This window comes from Hydra vulgaris, chromosome 11 (assembly GCF_038396675.1).
Source record: "Hydra vulgaris chromosome 11, alternate assembly HydraT2T_AEP".
Lineage (NCBI taxonomy): Eukaryota > Metazoa > Cnidaria > Hydrozoa > Anthoathecata > Hydridae > Hydra > Hydra vulgaris.
In genome coordinates, this window is record NC_088930.1 from 10,168,191 (window position 1) to 10,188,038 (window position 19,848).

The 19,848-nt window shown below is 27.2% G+C and overlaps 1 protein-coding gene across 1 annotated transcript in view; it reads right to left on the reverse strand.

Annotated features, from left to right (window-relative positions):
• Window positions 1-7,435: 7,435 nt before the first annotated feature.
• Window positions 7,436-19,848, reverse strand: part of LOC100213212 (telomere-associated protein RIF1) — a 63,630-nt gene continuing 51,217 nt past the window's right edge. The window contains exons 22-25 of the mRNA XM_065810042.1: window positions 16,805-19,060; window positions 16,218-16,325; window positions 15,835-16,117; window positions 7,436-8,238 (exon numbers count right to left, since the gene is read on the reverse strand). Coding sequence (XP_065666114.1) covers window positions 7,508-8,238; window positions 15,835-16,117; window positions 16,218-16,325; window positions 16,805-19,060 — 3,378 coding nt within the window. The 3' untranslated portion in view covers window positions 7,436-7,507. The remainder of the gene's footprint in view (window positions 8,239-15,834; window positions 16,118-16,217; window positions 16,326-16,804; window positions 19,061-19,848) is intronic.

Below are 19,848 nucleotides of genomic sequence, written 5' to 3' on the forward strand. Positions count from 1 at the left end.
GACTAACAATATTTGTAAAAAAGTGTTTTTTTTCGTGAAAATATAAATTTTTATATACAAGATGTTTTGTAATTAGCTATCCGACCACAGTCAAATATAGAAGTTTTATCATTGTCTTTGGGTGGATGTAAGGGTGATGGTTTCAAACACCCTATTGTCAAAAATGACTCTTTTTTTAAATAAATATTTATCTTTATAATTAGAAAGAAATCTAGTATCAAATCAAAAATTATATTTTACTACTTCACAACATCACTAGCAGCACACCCTTTGTTTTAAGGGGTGTAGATGGGGAAGAGGCGTATCATCGCCCCCGTACCCCTCTTTTACAACCTAAAAAAAAATTATATTTTTAATGAGATTCGAAAAAATATTTAAATGTAATTAAAATAATAAACTTTAATATAAAAACATCTTTTACCAAAATTCAAAATACATCACATAATGCTTAGTGATAGTTATAGATGGTTCCCCCTCTGACCTGAAAAAATTTTTAAAAACAAAAAATGTTTTATAATATTATTTTAATTAGTTTACATCTTGGCTTTTAGTTAATGATTAAGATATTAAATTCCATTAATGAAACTATATAGTAATCATTGTTAACAATAGACACGACGTGAATGTAAGCTAGACTCATCTATCAAAAAAAAGTTCCACTTTATATTTTTACAAGTTCCACTACTCGCAGTAATTTTTTTTGTGCAAGTTCCACGACTCGCTGTAAATTTTTTTTGCAAGTTCCACTACTCGCTGTACATATTTTTTGCAAGTTCCACAACTCCGTGTACAAGAAATAGATCTATTTCTTGTGACTATGAGTATATATAATGTTATTACGAACATCGTTATTACGAACATTGTTACTGTTGTAACGATAGTAAAAATGTTTATATATATAAAAACATTTTACATACATTTAATAACTTTATAAATGCAAATATATTAATATGTATACATTTATAAATAAGATAAAATTAACATAACACGAGCAAGTAGAAGACGGCTATCTTATCATCAAGCCCCCTCTTATCATCAAGCCCCCTCTTATCATCAAGCCCCCTCTTATCATCAAGCCCCCTCTTATCATCAAGCCGTTTTCATTCGCAAGGTTACAATAAGTTTTCACGTGAGATTAAAAAATATTTTTTTGCATTGTTCATAACTAAAAACAAAATGAAAACAAAAAAATCAAAAACGAAGCTCATAAATGATTATAGAACAAAATTATTTGTATTATAATGTACTCATCATTTGTATTTATAAATAATTTATCCCATTCGGATTGCGATAAACTCCATTCCCATCAATTATCCCACTCCATTGAGATAATTGATGGGAATTGAATTTATCGCAATCATTCTTTTTTGTTATCTTTATTACAACTAAAGAACCTTTTGAAAACAAAAAATTAAAAGTTGATGTTTATTTATGACGTCGTGTCGCAACTTGAATTGATTTTTGATCGAAATTAAAAATGTATTATCCATTAGTTACTCTGACTTTGCCAAAATCTCGATTTAATTATTTCCATATTATTTTCGTTATCATTTAAAACATTTGTGTCGCAGGATACCTGTCTTAAGAATTTGAAGAATCTTGCTTACGCTGACAATATATTCTTGACTTTTTTAAAATACGGGACTATTTCACAAACATGTTTATAAATAATATTTTTATTTCTTCCGTCAATATTTTTGCTGCTGCCTATGACTTTAAAAAATTTAATGATCAATATTCTTATTCAATTCAGAATCGCGGACCACTTTTGTGGAAAAGATTTCCAAACATTGTTTCCGGGAAAAAAAAATCTCTTCATCAGTTTAAAACTGATACAAAAAAGTTTTTTTTAAAAGTCTTTCTTTTAAAAATAGATCAGATATATAATTTAAAAACTGAAAAACAAGTTAATTATTCGTATTTTCGTAATTATTCGAAAGAAAAAAAAAAAAGGTTAAACAATAATCATTATCAAAAATAATCATTATCAAAAATCATTATCAAATAATCATTATCAAAAATATCATTACACACAATAATCATTATCAAAAATCACATTTTCTCGCTTTTTATTTTATTTTTTGTGCGTATTTATATATATAAAGTTATTATATATTCACTTTTACTTTTACCTAATCTAGTTATGATATTTTACTTTATCTTTTTTATATTTTACTTAAAATATATATAAAGTTTTATATATTAACTCTTACTTTTACTCAATCTATTTATGATATTATGTATTAAACGATATTTTACTTTATTTATTATATATCTTTTGTAAACATTCATTTAATTTTTCTTTTATGTTATATATTCTTGAAGCAACTTTGTAAAAATTATAAATTGTAACACGGTGCTTGGCGATAAGGCAAATTATGCCTTCTTCTTGCTCCGGCCATTAACTTAATTGTAAATTTATGGAAACTGTCAAATTTGTTACACGGCAAAATAAAATAAAATAATAAAAAAAAAATATATGATTCTCGTAACACAAATCCGCCTAAATTAGAAGACATGAGCCAATACGAATCTAAAATTGAGTACCATCCTACAAGTGAATACAAAATTAATAAGAACCCATCAAAGACTGACTATATAGAAAGGAATATATAAAAAAGGACTATTCGCCCAAGTACAAGACTTGCGAAAATTGTGCATCTTTATTTACTGTATATATAACAAACATTTATTTTAATAAAGTTAATTAACATTCTGATATGTAATATATATATTTTTTAATTTTATTTAGGTGCCCCAAGAAGTCCTTACGGTCTTATCACAGAGCACTACAGATGAGCATTTAATTGGAAGTACACGCCTCCTTCCTAACTGATGTCGCAAAACTTGCCCAGAGGATCCCATGTTTCTGAGGCAAGTGCGTTACCACTGCGCCACGGCTATATATATATATATATATATAAATATATATATATATATATATATATATATATATATATATATATATATATATATATATATATATATATATATATATATATATAACATGCTTTAATTAAAACCTAAAGGAATTTACACCGCATTCAATTGCATACACATTAAGTGATCAATAAACAAACACACACAAATGTATTGAATTCAAATAAAAATAAATACATTTTAAACATTTAAACTTTTTAATAAATACATTTAAACAAAGCAATGTAAATATTTATATCAATATTTACATGGATATCCTTTGTTTTTAATCACCAGATGAAGTCTTCTAGGCATCTTTTAACCAACTTTGAACACTGATCTTTATTAGTTTCCAGACACCACACTCGTCTGATTTCATCCTTCAAGGATTCTGTAGATGTAAATTTGGTTCTATCAAGAATCTTTGATGTATTTCCACAAATTTTCATTCGGATTAAGATCCGTACTATTTTCAGGCTAAGGAAGAACTTCAATTTTGTTGTCTACAAACTAATGATATTTTAGAGGTGTGACAAGTGGCATTATCTTGCTGAAATATTGAACAGTGAAGCTTTTTCAAAGAACATTTTGCGTTTTGTGACAAGATGTCAACATATTGGGCACTGTTCATTTTTTCGTTCTTTCTAATGAACTCTATACTTCCTGCACCCTTATATGCAAAGCAAGCCCAAACCATGACACCTGGAGAATGTTTGACGGTCTTGATGTTGTATCTTGGATTATATTTTGAGGAATTAGGATCACGTTGGACATATTGTTGTTGGCAATCTTGTTGCAAAAAGTTGACTCGTCTGAAAACATGACTTTCATCCAATCTTCGACTGTCCAATGAATAAGTTCCTTGCAAAAGCTAAATATATTCTTTCGCATCTTTGTTGTTAACGGCTTTTTAATTGGTTTCCTTGCTGGCATTTTAAATTTATTTCGTAACCGACTTTGAATGGTTCTTTCACTAACTTAATCACATGTTGGAGTCAACCTTTCCTTAATCTCTCTTGCGCTTATAAAAGGGGACTTTAATACATCTCGTCGTATTCTTAAGTCTGTTCTCGAGGAAGTAACCTTCGGCCGACCGCTTCGAGATCTTGAAGTAAATTCCTCTGTTTCTTTATAAAGTCTAATAATCTTGGTCACAGAGCTATGGGAAACTTCAACAACTGTCGCTATTTGCCTATACGATTTGGAAGAATGGTTATATAAAGCAATAATTTGGGAACGAACTTCAATTAGTATTTCTTTACTTTTACCCATTAGAAAATACTAGAATATTGAAATAAAATTCTAATTCGATATAATAAAATGACAAACCTGCTTACGGTATATAGATTTATGTGTATGCAATTGAATGCGGTGTAAATTCCTTTAGGTTTTAACTAAAGCATGTCATATATATATAATTTATCATAAAACTTCAATATTAGTTTCATACATTGAAAAAATAATGAAACTACGCAAAATTGTTAAATGGTTCTAAACTTTTTTCGGTACCTGTATATATAATATATATATATATATATATATATATATATATATATATATATATATATATATATATATATATATATATATATATATATATATATATATATATATATATATATATATATATATATATTGGGTGCGGAAAAAGTTCCCGTACAAAAATATAAGCAGCAAAAACATCAAGAGTTCCTGTACTATATATATATATATATATATATATTTTTTTTTTTTTTTTAGGTGCCCCAAGAAGTCCTTACGGTCTTGTCACAGAACACCGCGGAAGTGCATTTAACCAGGAAGTTCACGCCTCCTTCCTTACCGTGAAAATTTGTCCAGAGCTCGTTTCGAACCTGGATCTCCTGCATATAAAGCAAGCGCTCTAACCACTGCGCAACGGCCGCACTATATATATATATATATATATATATATATATATATATATATATATATATATATATATATATATATATATATATATATATATATATATATATATATATATATATATATATATATATATATATATATATATATATATGTATATGTATATATATTTAACAATTATTACATCATAACATTAAATTTTGACTTAAGTTTCCGTCTGACAGATTACACTAAAATGGTAGTTTAAGTTTTTTTAAATTATTTTTAGTGATTCAAAATTTTTACTCATACTCCTGATGTTCAAATTTAATAATGTAAAATCGGATAATGAAAAGTTTAAATAACTTAAGGCATCACTTATATTAAAATAAACAGTATCTATTGAAAAGTTATTAAAATAATTCGCGTCAGGGTCAAATTCATTTATTAAAAGTATCGTATTTTCCTCCAGTAGATATATCAAAAACTTTCAAAATATTATTTTCCGTCAATTTAAAATGTATATACATGTATATCTTTAAATATGTATTTAAAATATATATTATACAATAATTTTGATTTGACTTATTTTTACTAAATTTATATAAAGATTTTTTTATTTTTTCACATACATGTTAGTTCCTTTAAGCTTGTAAAATTCTTTCAGAATTTTTATCTTGTCTTTATACCTTACCAAATTAATAACAATTGTTCTGGAGCGTCCATTTCTTTTTAATCCTGTTCAATAAGCCCGCTCTACATCTGTCCCATTTAATTCTAATTTATTTTCAAAAAGCGATTGAATTTTTTCTTCTGTTTCAGTCCAGCTTTCTTTTTCGATTTTCCAACAGCCCATCAATTCTCAGATTTCTCCTTCTGGACCTATCTTCAGATATTCTGTGTTTTTCCTTGATGTTTTCACTAAAAGATGTTTCTTTTCTTGATCGTTCATTTTCTCGTTCGTTGATACTGGTAATTCTTTTATCAAACACCTCCTCGTGGAAATTCAAGCTCAAACTAATTTCTTTTATATTATTAACTAAAAACTTCCTCAAAATTATCATTAACTTTTTGTTCAACTTTTTTTGTTTGCACTTAAAATGTCGATAACAACTTGTTCTTGCAGTTTCAATATAATTGCCATCTCAATCTTGTATTCTGAAAATATTGCTCTGTGGCGCTCTCTAACAAGTCCGTAAGGACTTGTTGGGGCAGCTGGAAAAAAAAATTGCTGCAGTTTCTTTTTTATATTCTAAAAACATTTCTTTTACCATTTTTTGAAGTTCAACAATTATGACTGCCATATTTATCAAACTTTCGTATTGCTGTTATTTTTTATAAATAAATATAAGTTGCTTCAAAAAGTTATTTAAAGATTAAACTTTTTTCAGCGGTAACGAAAAAACTCGTCCGCTTACTTTCGTGCGCATTGCACGGAAGTAAGCGGATTCTATTGATATTCATCAGTAGAATATCAACAACACTGTGATAATTATGAAATATAAACTAACGATTTTTGTTCACCAAAGAAATTTAGTAGCTAGCTTTTGCAAAAAGTTAGATTTAATAAATGAAGTCACTTCAGTAAAGGATAGATTGAAATATTTAGTGGTAATATTAGTAAGTTTAACTTTTTTTTTTTTTTTTACTTTTAAGAACTTAACTCAATTATGGCTGGCATGACACCTTAAGCAATAAACTATGCAGTTGCTTTATTCCTCCTAATCAACCCAGTTTTGATAAAAACTGCTTATGTGGCTTCAGCAATGCACACCAAAAACAGTAATAAGTACTTCCGTGCCCAACATGTCACTACTAATAATGTTTTACTTGAATATTTCAATTTAATATATTACGGCTTTTGCTGAAATCAACCTAATACCACAGAATTTAGGAAACCTTACTACAAGATGGGCTCAGAATCATTAAACTGAATTTAAGAGATATACTCTTATTAAGAGAAAGAGTTACATAGCCAATCTATTAGATTAAAAAGGGAAACAATACTGCTCAAGCTTTTTGCTTACCTCTTAAGTTTTTGCCAAGAAGGCTTTCGACAAGACAATATCCACTGCAGTTAATGTATGCCCAGGATTAGTACAATTGAAATATTGTATTAAGCTTTTATCCAACAAAGAGGCCGAAGGCACAACGGATTTGCGTCAGGAGTTTGTCTATAAAATACGTGACGTTGTAGTGGTGGGGGAAGGGGTTAGCGGTTTTGTGACGGCTCGTACGAGACTTGTAACTAAAGACTTGCACAGGACTTATTACTAAAAAGTTACGATGTTGTGACAAGATAGTGGTAGGTAAGAGGGGCGGTGGTGGTGGTAGGAATCAAAAATTGCGTGACGTAAATTATGGACGACCCATTAGTCTTTGTCTAGAAAAGGGAATCCTACAAGGCAGCAGCACATAGAGTATGTCCAACAATGAGGAAAATTATTTAACTCGCGCTTAGAATATATTTGGAAACAATATTGAAAACAATTGTTGCGAACAATACTGAAAACGATTGTTGTGAGAAACAGAGACTAAAAAAACTACTTTTATGCTCTAATGTTTGCGTGTAAATACTAACTTAAATTAAATTGACTATAAGGAGATCAAGACAGCTGTGGGAAGAAGCAGAGTGAACTTAAAACAAAAATTTATTTAAAAAAACACAACTTGCATTTTTTACGCAAATAACTTAAAAGTAAGGTTAAAACATGAATAGTTCTTATAAATTTACACAACATCTAGTTCTTAGTTCTTCCATTGCTTTTGTTTTAAGAGTATCCAAATTATCCACTAACTCGAAAATGTCATAAATGTTTAACGTTTTCACATTAACTCCCGTAATATCAAATTTAAAGCCAAATTTAAATTCGCTTTGTGAGTCAGTTTGAGTAGAACTGTCTGTTTTATGAGCTTGGCTTCCGTCATTTTGTGCGCTTGATTTATTTAGTGAATCAATCTTTAAATCTGTAATTATTTCATGAACTAAGGTGTCAGTTTTATTAAGTGAATCAATCATAGAATCTGTAATCACTTCATGTATCATAGAGTCCGGTTTATTTAGTGAATCTATCTTAAAATCCATCGTAACTTCGTGAATTAATGATGCACCAGTTTTACTTAATGAATCAATATCCACCATACCTTCATTAATTAAGAACTGCTCAGAAACATGCTCTGAATTAACTGATACAACAAGAGTTGATTCTAAATCTATTTTAAGAGAACTCTGGTCAACTTTATCCGTAAAATTAGATGTTTCAATTATATTCTTTTCAGTAGAAGGCATTTCATATATATTAATTTCATTATCTATTTCGCGAGAATGATTGTTCATTGTTACAGAAAAATCGGAAAACAACGATGTTGGCTTAACAACGTCTAAATGACGCGTCGGCGTGGTTGATAAAGTTTCTTCAGCTAACGACTTATCTTTAGGAGGAGTTGAGTTTTCTAAACAAATAAACAAAGCTATGTTGTAATAATTATTAATAAAAAATTTATTAAAAAAAATTTATTAAGTTGATGACAATTGATTATTTGCAATATCATTTTCTACTTAAAAGGTTGAAAATTAAACTATCCCTTACTAGGGGTATATCATATCTTATCCTTAGGTAGAGGTTTCTGCTTTCTTTTTTAGAGTGTTGGCATGACTTTTGCAAGTTTTTAAACATTCGACCGAAAAAATTATATCTATTTTGGTATTTTCAATAAAATTCTAAAAGTCAGGTAATTCTTTGTTTATTCTCTTTTCACAATAAAGATTCTAAATCGTTAAAACTTTGCAAAAAAAATTTAAAATTTTTAAAAACTAACCGATTACGATGTTCTATACGAATTTCAATTTCAATAAATATAAACCAGAAGTAATTTATATTTTGTCCATTTTAGTGTTTTCAACAAAATTTAAAAAAACTAGAAAATGTTTTTTTATCTTTACAATCTTGTATTTTCATACTTTTGATGTAAAATAGGTTTTTAGCTTACAATCACGAGTTTTTTTAATCGTTTTGGTTTCAATCGTTTACGCATTTACGTTTACATGAAAGTCTAGAGCTGCAGTGGATAATGATAATAGGTTTTACATGTTCTGGCCTGCATGAATGTAATAAATAGAAAAAGAAACGGACAAAACAAATAATGCTAGTATTTAGCATACTTAAACAGGGTTCCCACTATTAAAACTGAAGCTAAAAGTAATGATTTTAAGGAGATTTAAGGAGATATTTTCCTGATATTTAAGGAGATTTGGTAGCGAACGACAACTTTTTGAAAGAAAAAGTAAGGAGAATTAAGGAGAAAATGATTACATTAAAAACAGAATCTTATTTATTTCAATAAATTTTAACAGAGAAATTATTATAAATTAATATATCACTTATACTATATATTTTCTTCTTTATTAATAAGTATAATCCATTCACTTTAATAAAATTTCCTAGATGATTAAAAATAACAGTCAAATTTTAAGTTTTTTTTTTAAGGTTATTTAAGGACGTTTTTATTTTTTAAGGATATTTAAGTTTTTTAAGGAGGAGTTGGAACCTTGTTAAATACACAGACTTCTATTTTAATTAAATCGAAAAAAAGTAGAAGGCTAGTTAAAGAAACACAAATTTTGTCAGATGGTCTAACCTTCTCAAAATACTTTGATTATTGCGCTATAAATTCTAAGTAAATCTAACTCTTGAATCTCTTTACTAAATTTTGTATACTTAATTAAGGATTCATTTTAGTAATAAATAGTAACCATCACAAAATTTATTTACCTTAGTAACTATATATTACTAAAATGATTTTAGAAAGAAATGTTAGTAGAATTTAAGAAATATTCAAGGACTGTACAAGAAATAAAAATTCACAAATTTTAAAAGTATAAAAAAAATCCAACACAAACTGCTTAAAAATGTAAAACAAATTTTTTTTTCCTTTCTTTTTTTAAAGGCAACAATATTATCTGCAACAATAAATCACTGACTACCTTTCTAATGTTATTAAAGTAAATATTTGAAATAACACTGTGTATAATTTCTTTTCCACAATTTAGGTGATTTAAATATAAAAATGGTTGGTAACCTTCTCTAATGCCAAGAACTAACTTTGCTGCTTTACAGTGCTGCATTTGAGACTGATAAATAAAATCAAATACATGATCTAGCATAGCAAAACTATCACAGACATATTCTAAAAGCAGTAATGATGGAGTTGTTAACCCACCTCTGTACAATTTATTCAAATAATTGTAACCACTCGATTCCTGTTGACAATTTTGAGTACAAAGCAATTCCCAATCTATTTTAAACTTCTTAATCAGTTTTTTAGGAATAAAACCAGCAATATAACTGGTAACTTCACGAAAATCATCTAATAAATTCACACAATCCAAATCTATTTCTTTGATTTGTTCCATCAAGGATCTAGCATAATGTGTATCTTCAACAGCATATTAATATCATTCTCAAAAATTTAAACTCCTTCCTTTATTAAAATTTTTATTTAGATTATCTTCTCACTATAAATAACATCTTTTAAACTGACAAGGAACCTGCCACCACTCATTTGGCATTTATGTCCAAATCTACTTTTTAATAGATCGCTTTGAAAACAACCAATCAATATAGATTTATAATTCCAACAGATTTTCTATCAATGAATTGTAATGAATTCATTATAATGAATTCGATTTTTTATCATTTAAAATAGAAGCATTTCCAAAATTTTTATTAGAAAACTGAATTTTTGTATCTGAAAGAAACTAGAATATTTTTATAAAAAAGTTTGACATAAAGAATTTTGTCAATACATATAGCGATTTTCATAGCAAAAAAAAAAAAGTTTAAATTCCAATTGCCTGAGGTGCGAATCATTGCATATTATTAAGAATAGGAAAGTGAACTTTTTTTCCCCCTAGTTTCCATGACTTCTTCAGGTTCCTCCAAAAGATTGAATCTTAGAAAAAGATAGATTTATTTAATTTTCATATTCTTCCTAGTTTAATATTGTTTTGGTACTATTTAATTATCTCGGAGAAGTGACTACTAAACGTAAAATTTATTATAGAACACAAAATAAACGTTACTTTTAACAAAAGAAGAAAATACGAGAAAAATTTGTTAAAAATAGTTATTACTTTCAGGAATTATGTTGCTAAGGAATTCAAAGCTCACCTATTGTTCATAGCAACAGCATATTTATTATATAACTTTAATTACAGCAAATATATCAACTGTAAAAAAAGATTTATACTGATGAAAAATTGAAATCAAAAACAAAACATTTATTAAAACTTAAATACGGTTGAGGTCCCTATCATGATCATCTATCAATCCACTCATCGTCTAATTTATGCTTGTTAGCCCTTGCTTTCAGCAACTTTTTAAGGTTTTACTTTTGCAATTGCTACTTTTCATATTTTTACATTTATTTTTGAAAAATGTTGACATAAAATGAAATAAGTTACTGCCTAATTTTGTTGATTATTAAGAAATTTTGGGTAAAATCGGATGTAATAATACAAAAACTGTGAGTAGAATTGAATATTCTGCATTGATGGCAGAAGAATATAACTTCGGTCAAATTTAAAATTGTTTATTTTTAAATCATTTTTTATTATTAATTTTTTTGAGATACTTTTACCAATAAAAATTAAAATAAAATATTTTATCCAACCACTAACAGAGTCCCAAACAGCGAAATTACAGCCCTATAAAAAACTTACAAGTTCTAAGTTTTATTCAGAACTTTTTTTATTTAAAAAACAAATAAAACTGAGGTTTCCATATTGTCATTAAATTCCTTTACTTTGTTATAGTAATTAGTTAACTAGACCATAGATTCTATAGCAATGGAAAAGACTCATTACCTAGGACAATGTAAAATTGGAACCCTGGGCAGAAGAAAGAAAATAAAAATAGAAAAACTGTTGAGTAAAACATTTCTTTTAAAAATCATTTAGGCAGAATTTATATTTATTTTAATGAATTTATGAAATGTTTTTTAGTTTCAAACCTTGGTAATTCATACTGAGATATAAACTTAGCTCGGATGACTCCATCTCTTGCTTTATTCCCACAAACTGATGTAGAAGTATTTGATACATCATTCAACTGGTTGAGTGTGGCAAGGTATTTTTTAATACCAATTGTATCAGAAATGGAAGAAATCTTTTTTTTTTAATTATCAATTGAGATGTGTCTTGTTAAAGGAGGCTCAGTAACATTAACATATTGCCAACTAATCCATGTAATCTTCACCATTAAAATTTAGATTTGGCACTTTTAAAGGAAAAATAGTCCTCTGATTATCATATGATTATCTACATATGATAATTCGCTTTAAAGCTAATTCTCTAATGTGCATTCTTTCAACCACTAGCATACCCAAAATATTTTCTAGATGACAGAAATAGACATTTCTTTGTAATACTGGATCGACAATACTCTTAAGTTCATCAGATAAGTAACGAGATTTTTTAATCATTCCAAAGAAATGATTGGATCCATACAAACAGATTGGTTTTATTTTTATCTCAAACCAACTAGCAGAGTATACTTAATCACATAGTTAGTTAAAATTTTCAGATCTATTGAAGGATCTAATGTTGAAATATGTAACCTAAAAATTCTGTTGGCTGTTGTTAACCAATGTGAATGTGAAATTTCTTATCAGTACTTAACTCTTTTGCATCAATATTTCAAAGTTCCGCTTCAATAGGTTCAAAAAAAAAAACAACTAAAAGTTTCTCACAATTTTCCAACATTTTTTTTAATAGCACCTTTGAACCCTGTAGGATTATTTGTTTTCCCATCTAAGTGTTGTATTAGATGGCGCAGAGGCAACTCATTAGTGTGCAGTAAGCAAATAAGCCACTGTTCAGGACGGCCAAGGAATAATTTTAATTGACTTATAGCAACATTTTTCCATCCTGTATTTATGATGGTACCATCACATTCAACAGCCTTTACCTGTTCTAATATAAATTTTTTATTTGGATCCTCTAAATATTTTTGAATGCTTGATGCAATACCTAATGCAGTTTCTGATGATGGCGTTACATGACACAAATATTTTGATCCAGCTTCAGAAACTAGAACAATATGTTCCTCTGTAACATATTTTCTGTACTTGCTTTATACTTTGCCCCCTATTGAACCACATCAGAAAAAGTTGTTTCTTTTTTATTGTTATATATATATATATATATATAATAACAATAAAAAAGAAACAACTTTTTTATTGTTATTATATATATATATATACATATATATATATATATATATATATATATAACCCATTGAACTTCGAAATAATCCTTTCTTGCACATTTTTGAAGTTCTGATCTTTTTTTTCGTTCTTTTCTTATTTTACTTCAATCAATTATTTTTGAGGAATTTTCTTTTGTTACGATTTGAAAATCCTTTAGAATAGCATTAACTAATAATGAAGCAGATCAATCTGAAACACCAATTCAATCACATGCAAGAGCTAGTTTACACAATTTCAATTTTTTTCCAGAAGGGCAAGTATAGTAAGATTCTGATGATGTGTTGGGATCAGAAGTTTTAATTCCAAACAATTCTTCAGATATATTATCTGAGTTTACAAAAGATGTTGCCTCTCAAATTTCTTTTTTACATGTAGATTGAAAAGGAAATATTTTTTTACTTTTTCCAACTATACTGTTTGCATAAAAAAGTTTTCCAGTCGTGATGATTGTATTGCTTTCCTTTTCATATTTTTATGAAGAAGTCTGGTTACTTTCTTATCAACATTACCAATTACCATTTTCGGTACTGTTCGTTGATCGACAAGAAAATATCTTTCCCTAATAGGAACTTTAATTTTGCAATAACAGTCAATAAAGTTTTTACATTTGCAAGTGCATATATCAAACAGAGTTATTTCACATTATTTTCTATATACCATTGCCTTGTCTCGTAACTCATGAAGATTTTTTTTAAACAGACTTTATTTATGTTTGATAAAACTCTTCGTTTATGTTTGATATCAAGCTCAAAATTCTTTGATTGGATATTATTGGAATTTTTGCCATATACCTTTCAAATCTCGCGGTGCAATGTTTGAAATATCCTTAGCAGAAGGATCCTTTCTATTAGCATTCTCTTTTGTTGCCGGTCTGAAAAAAAGATGATGTTTCATAAGATCTGCTTGTGTGGGAAGAACATTTTTATTGAATACCTTGGCTAAGCCAAACACTTTGCAAAACTATTCCTTACAATTTTTAGACATCTTTTCCTGATATTAATATTTTAAAATCTGTTGAAATCAAATGCCAATAATATTAGATAAATTAAAACTCGGACGCGGAGGAGCAATTATTTTAGCATTTTAAACATATTTGACTTGCGCATGCATGTCTTCACAATAGATTATCTTTTTAGTTTATTTTGGGCAAAAATGTCATTTTTGCTTAAAATAATGTGAAAGAGATAATCTATTGTGAATCGAAAGAGGAACCTGAAGAACTCATCTATTTAGAAAACAAAAAAGTAAGGTTCTCATTTTACTGTTAGACATCCATTTGTACCTCAGGCTAATCTAATTTGAAAATTTTCTGAAATTGCTCCACCCTAGTATACATTAAGCCACAGCCATGTATGGAATAGCACTTGGCTCAGTGTGCAGTTTTTGTATTTTATATATATAATTTATTTGCTGCATAAAAAGATTTTAAAAAACCTTTTATCTTTTTGGGAAATACAAAAGAAAAACTATTTTTACAGTGGATTTGTGTAAGGTCTGGAAATGTTATAAAATGTTATGTTGACAAATTTACAGGAAACAACAGCATTTTATAGTTGATAAAAAACTATTTACCAAACTAATACATAAAAATTGTTATTAAGTGAATACATAATACTTTACCACTAAAAAACAGTTTACTCATTATGTATCGCATGTTACACATTTGCTATGTTTTCTTTATCTATTGTGCAGCTGTTATGTATTAAATAACATTAATAGTTGTAACATGCTTTTAATTGGATAAGTAACGTTATCATTTGCTTATATCATGTTTTTATTCAGACTGGTAACTTATTAATAGTAATATAAGTATATAACAGTTAATAAATATAAGTTAACATAAACACAACTAACCAAAATGTTGGGTGCAACAACAACAACAAACTATTTATTTTCCGTAAATTATTTTACAATAATTTTGATAAAAATAGTAATAACAATAATAATAGTAATAATAATATATTATAATAATATAAGATAAAAAAAATTAATACAAATTATAGTAATAGTAATAATAAGTATGTTTACATTAAATACAATGAAAAAATAATGATAATAACTAATATTATAATGGTAATTATGAGCATAAAATTATTTATAATAATAAGTTAATGATATATATAATAAAATATAACGACCCCTAAAAATATTTTTTATTCGAAAATTTTTTTAAATGTAGTATTAATTTATTACAAAGAACACATTTAGGGGGTGCCATCAGACATTTTCAAAAAATGTTGCTTTTAGAACCACCCTAATATATATATATATATATATATATATATATATATATATATATATATATATATATATATATATATATATATATATATATATATATATATATATGTATATATATATATATATATATATATATATATATATATATATATATATATATATATATATATATATATATATATATAATAACAATAAAAAAGAAACAACTTTTTCTGATGTGGTTGAATATTTAAGAAAAATTAGAGCATTTTTTTCAACCCTATTGGTAACTCTATCTATATGAGATGGACTTGTTAAATAAGAACTTAATAATTTTTAAATTAAATTATTTAATTTTTAATAATTTTTAAAATAACTTATTTTATTTGTATCAACTCAAAAGATTGTAAAAACTGTAAAAATTGATAAAGATCCATTTATAGATAAAAGCTTTTAATTTGATTTAACATTATAAAAGTCTTTTAAAGTTTTTTTTTTTGCATTTTTTACCTTTACAACCAAATTTAATTCATAAAAAAATTAAAACAAATCAATAGCAACCTGTTGGAGCCTTCATTACAAGAGGAGATTTGGGTAGAATTTTTCCTTTTGCATATGTTCGTAATGCATTACGTACAGTGGTTACTTTTGGTGAACGAATAGGTAAATTTTCAATTTGCATTTCTGTGAGTGAACTCAAATCACCAATTGTTAAGATATTTTGCGCGCGAACCAAGTGACCAATGCCACGTGAAAAAGTAAGAGATGGAAGAATTTTTTCAATTGGTGCTGAGCAATTGGCCAACTGTGGATATATTGCAGATTTTTTACAAAAGTCACTTTTCTAAAAAAAAAATATTTAAATGGTAAAAACTAAAAAATGGGAAAAATATAACTTTTTCCTGAAACATTTTTAAATAAACATAAAAAAAAAGATATCTTGCCTTTTTAACCATTGTATAACCTTTATCAGAAGATTCATTAAAAGGTTTTGCCAAATCATCAAGATCATCTTTGGAATCAGAAGATACTTGAAAAGTCACATGTCTTGACTATATAGTAATCGAAAAAAGCATTTTGTCATAAGCCTTATATAAATGGTACATAACCTTATATAAATGGTGCATAATCTTATATAAATGGTACATAACCTAATGCCAAATAAATCAATTTGTAAAAATTATACTTTAAGGAAAGTAAGAGATTTTTGCTATGCGGCTTGAAAATTGATAGATTTTATTCAATTATTGTTGCTTAGGTAAACAATAATAAAAAAAACCTTGAGATACCAGTAAAATGAAGAGACTTTCTCTTTAAAATCTTAATTGACATAACTAGATCTTTGATAAAATGATAAATAGTGTGTGTATAGATGGATACATGCATACATACTACTATATTATAATATACATAATATTATATTATTTTCAAACAGATAGAACATTACTTGATGATTTTTGTCATATAAAACACATAAATTTAATTACCAACACAATTTAAAATGTTTTAATAAAAAAGTATATTCAAAAACCTTAGTTATTGGTGGTGAAGCCATGTTAGGTTTCTTTTTAAGAATCCCATTAGCAGGTGACATTTTGTGTGATGGAGTTAGCATTATTGTTGGACTCAAACGAGGCGTTTTTATAATAGCAATCTGACAAACAGGACTACTAGGAGATAACAATGAACAAGATGAAGACTTTATATCAACTTGATTAGAGTTATCAATTTGCAGGTCATAAGGAATATTAATTTGTAGATGATTAGGGGTATCAACTTTATCAGGAACCTCTTTACTATTATCTATTGCTGCTATTAGAATCACCTGATCTGTCATTGGTTCAAGATCACATTTAACTGTCTCAGCATTTTCATCTGTAGTCTTTTCTTTGTTTTCAGTAAATTCTGACAGTAATGAACTTGAAAGTTTCATATCGACATCATTTGTTACTTGTATTATTGCTTCTTTTACACATTCAATATCACTTTCATTTTTTGTTTTATTTATAAGTTCTTGATTTAAATTTTGATTAAAGTCAAATATATTGCAATTTATACTGTCTTCAAAATAATTCATTTCAACAAGTGAATTTATTCTTTCTTCCTTGACATTACTGATTAATGGAGGGTTATTACTTTGATTTGCCATGCTTTTTTCATTGTCATTCACAAAACTTAAATCATATTTTTTGCGCTTGTTTTGAGACAGTGTGGGTCTTCCTCTCTTTCTTTTTAAATTTGTCTTCACTTTGTTTAAGATTAGCTTTGACTCAGGACTTTTTTTGATTTCAGCATTTTTTAACTTTTCAAGAAACTCGTTAGAACATTCATTTTTTTCTTTATCAATTTTTTCAATAAGTTGAGCTGTGTTTTTTTGAGCTGTGTTTTTTAAACCTGTATCATCGATCTTTTCAATTTTTTTTCTTTTCTTAATTTTTGATGAAACTCTGAGATTTTCAGATTGTCCTTCATGGTTTTTATTGTTCTGTTTGTCTGTAGTAAGCCACTTTTCTTTATCACAGCTTATAGCTAATTTTCCACTTTCTACTGTTTTATGCAGTTTACCAACATGACGTTTTACAGAACTCGGAGATTCATTTTTGGTTATGGCTGGTGAAAGAATTGAAAACTTTATCTTATTTGGACTTTGAGTTGATGCCTGTGAAGAAAGAATAATTTCAGGTGATAATGAATCTGTGGAAGGATTATCAGGAAGGATATCCATTGATAATGGATTAACATCTTTTGTATTTAAATTATTACAACCTAATTCCTCAGCTTCACTTATAAGTTTGTTTGTATCAGTAAAAATATTTTTATGAATAGGCACTGCAACATCATTAGGTTGGTTACAACTATTATCTGACTCTTTGAAATCAGGGTTACCATTAGATATATTTGTTACAACGATGGTCATGTTATTGTCTGATTCAGATAATGAAGATGTTTGACTCAAGGAATCTTGAGTAAGCGTGTTTAAAAGAGTACCATCTTGTGATTGATCAAGGTTGTTGTACATAGCAGGGAAATTATGACGCTCTCTCAACTTTTCTTTTTGGTGATCAGTAAGTATTCTCCTGCGTTTAGGTGATTCACAAATCTCTATAAAAACATTTGAGTTTTTAGGTGCAATCTTTGTGTGACTCTCTTTTAATTGTGATATTGGAGAATTGAACAATTTTGTTACAGGACTTTTTTTCAACATTGGTGAACATCCATCTCGAAGAAAACTACCAAATATCTTGACAGGTGAAACAACAATAGGTGATTTAGATTTTAAATTTGGTGACAAAGAAACCAATGGACTGTTTGAAAATTGTGTTATATCTTCATGGAGATCTGGTGAAGGAATGCGATCAATAAAGTTTGGTAAAATGAGATGAACCTTAGAGGAATAGTTTAAAAAAGTTGTTTTCAAATCATCAGAGTAATCAAGAACAGCTGTTTTAGCAAATGTATTATTCCAAAATTTAGCAGCTCTAGTGCGTAATGATTTTCTGTCACTTTTGAAACATTCAATTAAAAAAGGTTCAAATAATCGTAGAAGATCAGAATGAAAAATATTTTGAGAAATTATTTCAAATGTCGAGAATATGGTATTGATCATTTTTTCAATGTTCATGTTGACTTTGTTAGAATACTTTGCACACAAACTAAGCACAGTTGCTAGCGATGGTACTAATAAGCGAGACCATTCAACCAAAAGAGTAGAGTTATTAACAGAGACATAAAATTTTTCAACTAAGTCAAACAACCGCAAAAAGGTTTTTTCGTAACCACAACTTTCCTAAAAAAGGTATACAATAAAATCTTAATGAACCTACTTACTAAATAACTTTACTTTAATTTAACTAAGACAAAATCAAAATATTTAATGTAAAGAAATACTTTTTAAATATCATAAAAACAATAAATTTACAAAACCATAACTACGGATAAATGACCAACACCTGTTATTTTGTTGTACCAGTATAATAACATTTCTATGCAACACAACACTCTCTAAGCCACAAATTACCTTTTATATGCAATAATTTTTTATTGAATAATAATTAAATAAACACTTTTATACAACATGACACTCAAATACGCATAAATACTATGACATAGAGGAGCACACAGTACTTTTTAAATCTCATTTATACTAAAGAAAAGAGTTTTTTATAAAATTATTGAATGTAGTATTAAAAAAGTAATTTGCAGCATTGTTCTCACTACTCCTATTTCAGTATAACATCATCAGTAATATTTTATGCGCACCTAAATACACAGTATTTTTATTCATATATATATATTTGAATAAAAAACTGGGTATTTAGGTGCGCATAAAGAATTACTGATGATGTTATATATAAATGACATCATCAGTAATATTTTCTATTACAAAATATATATATATATATATATATATATATATATATATATTATATATATATATATATATATATATTAATCATGTATTAACTATGATATTTTTTTACATGTATAAATTATACTAGCATTATACGAAATAACAGTAGTGTACTTACATAGAGCATAGAGCAGAAAATGCTGGTGTAAATACACAAGTGATTA